The 10556-nt window shown below is 44.1% G+C and overlaps 1 protein-coding gene across 1 annotated transcript; it reads left to right on the forward strand.

Moving 5' to 3' along the window:
* The first annotated feature begins 701 nt into the window (after positions 1-701).
* Positions 702-7000, forward strand: PRKAB1 (protein kinase, AMP-activated, beta 1 non-catalytic subunit). Its single transcript, XM_009707162.1, is given in 8 exon segments — positions 702-866; positions 1764-1869; positions 1872-1920; positions 3616-3709; positions 4732-4839; positions 6110-6256; positions 6772-6840; positions 6923-7000. Coding segments are annotated over 8 exon segments (816 nt in total).
* The last annotated feature ends 3556 nt before the right edge of the window (positions 7001-10556 follow it).

Genomic DNA, 10556 nt, shown 5'->3' on the forward strand with positions numbered 1-10556 from the left:
TTTCAGGTAAGGAGTGGCACATGCATCCAGGGTCATCCCTTCTGCCTGTGGATGTGGCCACAGGGACTGTGGAGTGGGAAGCAGTGGTGTTTTTCTTTCACAGCAGGCCCTTGCTTCTCCCAGAGAAAAGTGAAGACTGACGGGAGCCTCCAGTGCAGCATGAGCAGGACTGAGCTGTTTCTGCTGTACAGCTGCAGCCAGCCACTGTAAGAATCCTTAGCAGGTTGCTGCCTGAGATAACTTTATTTTTTAGTGAAGTCACATTTCTAGTAGGTTGGTTTTGAAGCAGTCTGGCAGAAAGTTCTACTGATGTTTTAGCTGACATGGTAGAACATTATATGCATGGGTATTCAGAAGACAAAAGAGCAAGTACTTAGACTGGGAAGACAGAATATCAGTGTGCTGCAGAGACAGATACGTGCTTGGTCGACTTTTAGAGTCTACCAGTCCTGCAGAATGCTAGGATATTGAACGGTACCATATTATCAAGAGTAGCTAAAAATTGTCATTTAGCATCTTTGTTTTGAGTGTGATAATAATTTTAAGATGCTAGCATTTTGGGTTAATCAAGTTTTTTAGACTCTTCCCCTCAGAAACAGAGCCCAGGTCTACTGATCAGCCTGTGTTCCTGCCTACTGGTGTTCCGGCTTCAAAAGTATGTGTGCTGATCTGGCTTTTCCTGCTCTTTTAGGCTTTTAAAAATGGGGAACACAAGCAGTGAGCGAGCTGGACTGGAGCGTCATGGGCATAAGGCATCCCGAGGTGACGGCACAGGAGGAGCCATCAGTACAAAAGAGGGTGATAGGCCAAAAATCTTAATGGATAGTCCTGAAGATGCAGACTTGTTCCATTCAGAGGAAATGAAGGTATTGCTGGTTTGTTCTTGTCTTCTAACATTACTAGTTTGGGAATGCTGTCCAGTTGTAGTGGTGTTAGCAACCTTCGGTAATTCTGTCATTGACTTCACAATGAAAACCGACTATCTCCCTTGCTTCCACCGCTAAGGAGAGATAGTGCATTGATGTTCAAGTAGATATTATGAGTGTAATGTCATGTTTTCCAGCAAGGATTAATTGTAGAAAAACTAAAATGTAACTGGCTCAAAGCTCTAAGTGCAGTGCCCCAGCTTCCTTTGGATCCCTAATGCTCTTGCAGTTGCCGGTGACATTTTACCTGTCTATTATTTTCCATATTAAAAGATCTGTTAACTGTTTTGGGTTTTTTTCTCAGTATTGGATGGATTGTTAGAAACGTCTTGCTGTTATCATGTTTCATAAGAATATCTAACAAAAAATTACGCTTAGATTTTAACTGTTGGACAGAGCTGTTTCCTATAGACAGCTTGGAATCTTTCTGGCAACTACAAATTTTGTGCCTACAGTACACATATCATCTAATTGCTTCTTAACTGAATTTCTTCTTAATTATTTTTCTCCCTTTTCTTAGATCTGTGTATTTTGAAAACTTTTGTGAGCTCAAGTAATTTCTTTTTAACCTAATTTAGGCTGGAGGGAGGGGGATTATTTTGCCTTCCACTCTTTCTGCACATTTGGAAAGCTTTAACATCCTTGCAGAATTTGTGCAAGTGAACTTGTGAACAGCATCTTGAAATGCAGAGTTTCTAATCTCCATCTGACAAAAACTACTTGTAGATTTGTACCTTAAGAGAATTGGGCCCGAGGTCAAAAATGCCTTCAGTAAAATATAGGTTGTCTTAAGTCTGCCAGGAAAGAATACTTTTGATTAAGATATTGTGCTTGTAGGTTCCGTTGGAGAAAGAAGAATTCCTAGCTTGGCAGCAAGATCTGGAAGTGAATGATAAAACCCCAACTCAAGCTCGACCAACAGTCTTTCGCTGGACTGGAGGAAAAATTTGTCTGGGTCCTTCAACAACTGGAGTAAAATTCCTCTGACAAGGAGGTAATAAACTGCTGCTGTGTCAGTGATGTTCCCCGTGGACTGGGAATGCTTAGTGCAGTGCGAAAGGTGGTCAGTTGGTGGATTGGTATTGTGCTTGGATTTACCACTGTCCTGCCTCTCTCCTCAAGCCCTTGATGAGAATCTGACTTTTTGATTCTTGGATGGCACAGGCTGAAAGTTGAGCTGTGTGTTCATTTTGAAGGAGTGATTTGTTCGCTAGGCACCATGCAGGAATGACTCGAAACAATCCTTGTTGTGCGGTCTGCTACCTGGGGTAGAGTTGGGGTATGTAAGGTGAAGTCGGTTTTAAGCATAGTGTCTCTGATGGCACGTGCACTTTCCTGCTGTATCATTGGTTTTTGCCTAGCTCAAAGGGTCAAAATTCTGCTTAGGAAACTTTAAGCCTGGGACACCTGCTAGTAAACTACGTGAATGAGAGAATAAAGGTGTGTTAAGATACCAACTGCTTTTTCCTGCCAGAGATCTCTGGAGCTCTGCTTAATTCTGTACCTAAGTATTTCATTTAAACCAATGCTTTTTTCAAAAATTTAAAACTTAATGGATGGCAGAGAATCTGAATTTAACTGTTGATCTGAGCCCTGTTGTCTGTCAATGATGACATATCCATGAAAAATTGGTCTCCTGCCAGTTTCTGGTGTTTCTCATCTCAGTGAGCAGCTACCTGCGTTGTCATTGTTGCAGAAGTGTCTTGATTTCTTGGGAAACTTCAGGGAGGAGCACAGTGGCCTGATGAAATGGTATGGGAGGATTGTTCTGTGTGTGAAGAATGTGAAATAAATTGTCAAGACAGGAGCTGGAAAAAGGCCAGTGGAACACCAGTATTACTGTCATACTCTAAGTAGAAAGCCTGGGAGACAGGAAATGATGAGATGAATCTGGAAGAAGGGCAAAAATGTCTCTTTACAAAAAAAAAAGGGACAGGTTTGTCTCTTGTCAGATTAAGTATTCTGGGAAAGAAGATATTTGGACCTTCTTAGAGGCTGGATAAAATCATGTTATTGAATCAAGTAGAAGAGTATTCATTATTCCAAACTTGCGCTCCTTACCTGAGAAGTAGAGAGAGATACTGGCATTGTGTGGCCTGTTTGAATTGTTCACATACCATCAACTGTTTCTCAGCCTCTTTGAGATCCTGGTAAAGACTTCTGAAGAATCAGGAAGCTCACAGCACAGGAGTGTCAAAATTACCAAGCAGCAGCTATTGAGACTCAAAGTATCTCATGCTTTCATCTTCTAGTCAATGTTCATTTATTTCATAGGCATTTGTGAAGTGAATTTATGGTGGCAAATACTGAAAGGCAAGGAAATACGAGTAAGCCAATCTTGTTCCATCAACAGGAGTTTCGCAGATAAAATGAGGTCTCGCATACTTACAAGTAATGTGAAGATGTCAGCATGACTTTACAAAAGCTCAGTGCTAATTACTTGATGCCGGAAATGTGGATACTCATTTTGAATGTGTAGGGACTTACTGTCATAGAGGAAATTATCATTAACCTTAATTTAATTCTTTACCTTTAGATTGCATCAGAGATTCTCTTAAATGTGGCATTGCCTTTTTAAGTTTTTTTCACATTAAGGAAACTTGTATTCTGTGTTACAGTGTTTGTTAGAGTTTATAGATTATGTGTTTTTCAGAATATTTCGAGATTGATTGTTTGTCTTAAATTCCAGTCACAATAACTTTGTGGCAATCCTGGACCTGCCAGAAGGAGAGCACCAATACAAGTTCTTTGTGGATGGGCAGTGGACGCATGATCCTTCAGAGGTAATGTTTTCTTTGATTCACTGTATTTATTCGTTGAGGCATCTGAAGATGAGAAATTGGCTGGTTTCTCTACCAATAGCTGGCTTTTTCAGAGAAAAGGTATTGGTTAACAAGAGAAGTTGACTGTTTAAGCTGGTGAGAGAGAGATTTCTGATCCCAGCTGGCCTAGGTGGCGGCATCAGACTGACAACCTCAAAGTACTGGAGATTTTGTAACAAATGGATGACAAGATCTCTTGGGTATTGGTTTATAAGAGATGACGAGCCTGTTTAGTCTTGTCTAGTGCCAAACTGTCTTTTAAAGCACTGTAGTGTTGCTGAGAGCCCAGATCTCTCTGTGCTGTGCTTGCTGTCTGTGCCAGAACATTGCTATTGCTGCTCTTGTTCTTTTCACAGTCCAGTAATTGTGCCAAAATCTACTGGGCTTTTTCTTCCTCCTCTGCTCTAAAATGAGCTTTAAGCCTAGCCCACCCAGCAGTCCGTACCTGCTTCAGAACTAGTCATTCACAGCTGCTGGTTCCAGCCTTCTTGCTGTCTTGGCAAACCTTGCAGAACCTCGCAGAATTTACCTTGCAGTAAATTTAGCTCTTTGAACCTTCTGCCTTGGACTCCAGTCTTAGCTGTAGTAGTAAACCAGCAATACCAACCGTACTATGTCCTATGTCAGGCCATGCAGATCTCAGCCTGGCTCTGAAAGCCCTGTAGAAGCTAGAAGTAAAGCTTAGCTCCTTGTGCCATCACTGTTAACTTTAGCCCAAACCTGCTTCTAGCCTTATCTCTAGCCCAAGAATTTATTGAGTGCTCTGGACCTGGCAGGTTCAACTGACGTGCATCCTGCCAGTCCTAAATCCTGCACTTGCTCTTAGCCTAACACTAAGCAAGGGCGAGCTCTTTTGACATCTGGTACTAGCATATTTTAAAAGCAATATATCTCATCCTTGGTAATGCTAACTGTGTAGTTTTGAGAATCTAATAGTCCCACAAGCTTATTTATTCTAACTTTTCCATCTTGTCTCTTCCTAGCCAGTAGTAACCAGCCAGCTAGGTACCGTCAACAACATCATACAGGTGAAGAAAACTGACTTTGAAGTATTTGATGCTTTGATGGTGGACTCCCAAAAATGTTCAGACATGTCTGGTATGAGCTTACTGGTAATTTTACGTCATGCTTTTTATAGCTGTTAAAAATTTCATCTTCCTTTTTATCTGGAGTTAAAGGTCCAGTATAGATTAATCTCCACTTTTGTCAGGCCCTGTGAACGTGTGCAGGAATCACAAATGCGGAAAGGAGGAAGCCTCTGACAGAGCAGCATGGGTCACTGTAGATCTGATTAGGAGGAACTCATGGGTGCTTAATAGCTGTTTGTATGCCTGTGCGATGTGAAATGGCTCTCTTTAGTGCACTCGGTGGATCAGTCTCTACCTTACAACATCAACCCGTTGTGGACAGCCTATGTTGCTCCTAAGTCCTCTGCTGAGGCGGTGAGCTGAGAAGGTCGGAAGTTGTACATTAAGAGGTGGAAATCGGGTGCATGTTGGCAGTGCTAACACAGGCTCAGGAATGTATCATATCCTCACAGTTTAGTATGAATTATCTATCTTAGAATAACATAAAACCACTATTTTTTTCTGAAGTTTCTTATTCTAGTGTCACAGAAGAGAGAGGTAAGGTATAGCTTGAATCAACTCTGAGATCAGCCTTGCTACCTGTTCTTTATGGACCTTTGTAGGGATGGAAACCATGATTGAAGTAGTACCTTAAATCCTCCTTCAGAAGACCCATCCTTTGAATCTGAGGCAGAAGGTGCGTTTGGTTGGTTTTTTGCTCTATGCAGCTTTGCCCTGGACAAAGCCTTTTTGGAGAAAGACCGTAATTTGTGAGACTTGGACACTGCAAGAAGCCAGGAGGAGATTCTAGTTAGATGCCTTCCCCCACGTGCTCTAACAGCCTTTCCTTATACTGATTTAAACTCTGAAGAAATCTTTCTGTTACCCTGTCCCTGCATGGGAATAATACTTGCCTTTTACAGGTGTGTACCACGTTTTTACTGGTTCCCTTGGAGGTAACATTGTAGAGCAACGTTCCTATTAAGTGTTTGCTGGAGGAGTGCTGGGCAGAGGTGACAGTGAAGTTCTGGAGTGCAGTAGGGCCCTCAGAACTCTGCCTCCCAAATCTTTACAGCTCGTTTCAAGTGAGACAGACTTTGGACATCTTAAATCACTTCTTGGGCAGTGACTGGTCCTCTGGCACTGCATCAGCTACTGCAGTGCTTGTACTTACATGCTATTGATTTCTTTTGGCCGCATGTTCCTGGATGTGAAAATCGACTTGGAATATTAGTAAAAACGTACCTGTGAAGAGCAGATATTCTTACAGACTATTTAAGAATAAATATTTAACATCTCTCTGGCAGAGTTGTCAAGTTCACCCCCAGGACCGTATCACCAGGAGCCCTATGTTTGTAAGGCAGAAGAGCGCTTTAAATCACCACCTATTCTCCCTCCCCACCTGTTGCAGGTCATCCTGAATAAGGACACAGGCATTTCTGTGAGTACATTAGTTTGTTTTGCTGAATAACAACCTTGAGGGTGTGAACGGATGGGGAAAAAATCTGCGTACAGACAGGGGATAGTTTAAGAAAAACCTTAGAATAGTTGCTATGTTGGTAAATTCCTCGTTACCTATGTCCAGATGGATTAATCTGAAGTAAATTTATTTTTCTACTTGAGTCTCTTCAAAATTGAAATGAAAACTAGATTGCTATTTTACTCCCAGAAACCCTAATCTTCCTGCTACAAGGCTATTGAAATGTCAGAAGCGCGTAAGAAATAATTGAGTTCTGTTTCACAATCGCAGTGAGGATGCAGAGAGTTTCACCCTCAGGGCATCTTGGGTTGTTCTGAAACTTTGTCTACATTTGTTGATGGACTCAGTGCAAGAAGCAGTGTGATGTATTTGAGGGTACGGCTAGTTACAGATGGTGTTTCACCACCCATCAGCTGTGATGAGTAAACTGTGAGTTCTGTTATTTTCACACTGTCTCACTTTCTCTTTTTTTCCAGTGCGATCCTGCTCTACTCCCTGAACCCAACCACGTCATGTTGAACCACCTCTACGCACTTTCTATCAAGGTGAGAAGCCCAGGCACGTTCTTCACACTTGCAGCTTTTAGATAACCACGTAATATGCTCACTTGTTTTCCGTCTCCTGTAGGATGGAGTGATGGTGCTTAGTGCTACACATCGTTACAAGAAGAAATATGTGACTACTTTGCTGTACAAGCCAATATGAACATCATAGTAGTGTGTGACCAGTTGTTCTGGGCCAGTGCAGTCTCAGAAAAAAAATTCTTCTCTTCACCAAATGTATTCCTGCTCTGTGCTGTAGCAAACGAACTCTGATTTCATATTGTTTCTGAGACTTCCAGGTTCTCCTATATTTGCCTTATTTTCCCAGTCCCACCTTGGAAGTTCTTGGAGATGGCGGCTTCATGGCAGCTAGGCAGATGGCAAAGGTGTCAGTGCCCGTTGTCAGCTCAGTTAAAAAAAGCCCGATTTACTTAGGCTGAAAAACATGAGGGCAGCAACGCGTTAAAGGCCTTCAGCAGTGACGCAGACGGGAAGTGATAAACAAGCCAGCCCAAAGTCTAGAGCGTTCAGGATTCTTCTGGAGTCTTATTTGAGCTCAACACTCAGCAAAAGCAAGCCCATTACTGCTTTCATAACCCATCAAACGCGCAGTTATTTCAGTAGCAAGTTCTGAACTTTCATGGCTGAAGTAAGTGTGAATATTGATGATCTTTTTGTAGCAGCCTTTTCTAGGCAAAATCAGCGAGACAATCATCTACAAGCTCATTTTTGTTTTACGGTCGACTGGGGTGCACTGTTTCTACTGTGAATAGCTCTGTAGTTTTTCTCTTCATGAGAACTGAAATACAACTTTTCCCCTGTGGAATTTCTGGTAAAGACAATTGTTTTTAGTGGCTGGATTTTTCTGTAAATCATAAACGTGTCTGGCAGTAATCTGCTTTTTGAAACCAATTTCTCTTGCTGTCACTGATAAGGACTTCCTTAAGCTGGGATCGGTAGCTGTGAGGAAATCGATGTATTCGGTTTAGGGATGAGTTCTTCAGTAACAGCCTGAAGGGGACTGTAAGTCGCCTGTATCCCAGTGGCCAAACTTGCCCCGTGGTGTAAGCAGTTGCAGGATGCTGGATGCAGCAGCACCGCACCCTTCTGTGCCCGGGGCTGGAGGTGGGGATCTCTGCAACTTTTTATTCTGTTTATATTTTCTAAGTGATTATAGTTACACCAGGTAGCCTGTACTTGGTACTCACAACCTGTTTTATCCCAAAACAAACGCAACAGTAATGCAAAACTGCCTGCCGGCGTGCCTCGGGCCTGCCCTGGAGGAGCCAGCTCAGGAGGTGACCTGCTGGGTCCTTCCCTCTTTGTTTTTTGGTGCCTGAGAGTGCCAGTGACTGTGCCAATGATAACCAGCCCCCGCCCGGCTGTGGGGAAGAGGACGTTGCACAAATCAGTAAGGAGTCTAAGCGGGGACAAAAGCTGCAGCAGCCAGCGTTCAGCGGAACCAGCCACAGCGGAAGGGTGGTTTGCCATCCTCGGATCTGTTCACTAGCCTTGTTGCGATACCTCGAGTAGCTGAGTAGATCTGGGTCTACTGCAATGGTTTTCTCTGAAAACTCTTCGTTCTGTGCTATGGATAGTAGTTGGTATTCCAAAATATTGAATTGCTTTTGTTTTCAGCCTCTTTAGAAACAAATAAAACATTTTCAAGAAAAGCGGGTGCCTTGCTTTGTTATTATCCTTCCCATCTTTGGTAACCTCAGCTTGCTTGAGTTGCTATTTTTTTTATAACCTGTGATTGCCTGATTGCAGTTTTGTGTCTTGGGGGGTTGTGCAAGCTTTTTGTTCATAGATGCAACTTGAAACACTTCGTCCGCTTGCGGTTGATCAGTCAGGAAGACGAGGGAGGTGTTAGCGTGTATTTGTGATGTAAAGGTTACAGGAAGAACGAGAGTCCAATTACTTAAAAGCTCCGGCGATCAGTTCCTTAGGGCTGGAAAGCTTGGTAAGAGCCTTAAGCCTCCCATCGGCTTCTCTTAGTTCCAGCCAGGCACTCTTCAAGCAGACCTTCTTCCCCAAGCCGTTCTCCTTGGCAGCGTGCGATTGCCGGTTGGGTACGGGCTGTGGTGTCACAGGCACGTGTATGGCAGTGGATTAGTGCAGCGGGACAGCCTCCGCCCTCTGTAATATTTATTAGTGCCAGAAAATGCCGATTTGTGCGGAGGTGAGGGAAGAGGCTGGGGGATGCGTGATCAGTGCTGGTGCCTGCAGAGCAGCGTATACCGCGGGGAGGCCTGCGTGCTTTGGGGGGGTAGAGGTTCCTTTTAGCTTGAGCTGGTTGTGTCAGGGCAGTAGACAAAGAGGCATCAATAGCAGAGAAGGGAGAGCAGGTGGGAACAGTTCCAGTTAGCGCATTTAACAGGATTGCCTTTTGTTGAAATGTAAACTCACTCAGTCGAAACACCTAGATGTTTAAATGCAGACGTATACGCCGGTAGATGATAATGTGTGACCACAGCCGTTCTTTGCCAGTCATTACATAAATCGCCTCTCCTTCCGTAGTGCTGTCAACAAAGGCGTGCTCGCGCCTGATGTCTTCTGGCACAAAATGGAGCTATTGCACAGAAGTGGCGTGGTGGGGTCTTTGGGGACGTGCTCTGCTGTCGGCGCGATGAAAGTGGTCGTGGTCTGTTACCTGAGCTGTTCAGAGAGGGCTCGCGGCCGGCAGCCTGAGAAGTTGTGGGCAAGTGAGCCCTGGTACTGGCTGTGGGCACGTCTTTGCTTGGCGCGTGTGCCACAGCGGGCAGTGGGCTGCGGGCGCTTGGCCCGACGCCGTGGGCCACGGCACCAGCAGTGAACGCGCCTGGATGCCAGGACAGGTTAAATGCTGCGGGAGCAAACTAGGCGATGGCGTTTGTGCGGAACTGAGTCTGGTTGGTAGGATCAGTGTCAGCAGAGGAGAGGCAGGTGTTGGAAGGAATTTTTTTCAGCTGTGTTCAAAGAAAAGTAGAGGTGAGAGAGTATTGGCAGACAGAAGTCCTGCAGCGAGTCCTCTTAAATGCTTTTAGTGCCAGCAGGGAAATGATACCACAAGTTTCTTACTTGAATCACCTAGGATTAATTTTTTTGGTAGAAGAGGAGCTTAGAGGTAGCTTATTAAGTTTGGTTTGGTTTGTGTTTTTTTTTTTTCCGGTTGCAAACCAGATTTTTTTCTCACACATCAGAGACTAAAGCAGCTGAAACTGAGAAATGGCAAACAGAAAGGAAGGTGAAAGTATGCAAGACTTAACAGTATTTATGGACTCGGTCTCATTAGGTCTTGCTAAGCTTTGTGGATTTTTTTCCAATTACATATGTGCATGACTCACTCACTCCAGGCTTCATCAGTGCTGGTACGGAGGAACCACAGGACAGAACCATTTATTTTATAGAAAGCGAGGTGTTTTGTGGGTTGTGGTTTTTTTTTTTTTTTGTGGGGTGGTTTTGTTGTGGTTTTTTTTTTTTTTTAAAGTTTGCAGCCTGTGGCCATGTCTCAGCTGGTGGAGCACTTGGTACATGGGCTGCGGCTGGCACTGCACCATTAGCTTTTGCAGCCCAAAAAAAAGGTTGGTTTGTAACCTCAGACCGCAGGGTGAGGGGCCCAGGCGTCACACCCAGCAAGCGGCCAGAGGCTTGCAAGAGGAATTTGTTCTGTGATCACGGCCGCCTTTGCCTGCCTGCTCGGGTGAGTGAGTGCAGCTGCCCACAGGCCCACGGGCCTC

This window comes from Cariama cristata, unplaced genomic scaffold, assembly GCF_000690535.1.
Source record: "Cariama cristata isolate BGI_N322 unplaced genomic scaffold, ASM69053v1 scaffold25869, whole genome shotgun sequence".
Taxonomy (NCBI): Eukaryota; Metazoa; Chordata; class Aves; order Cariamiformes; family Cariamidae; genus Cariama; species Cariama cristata.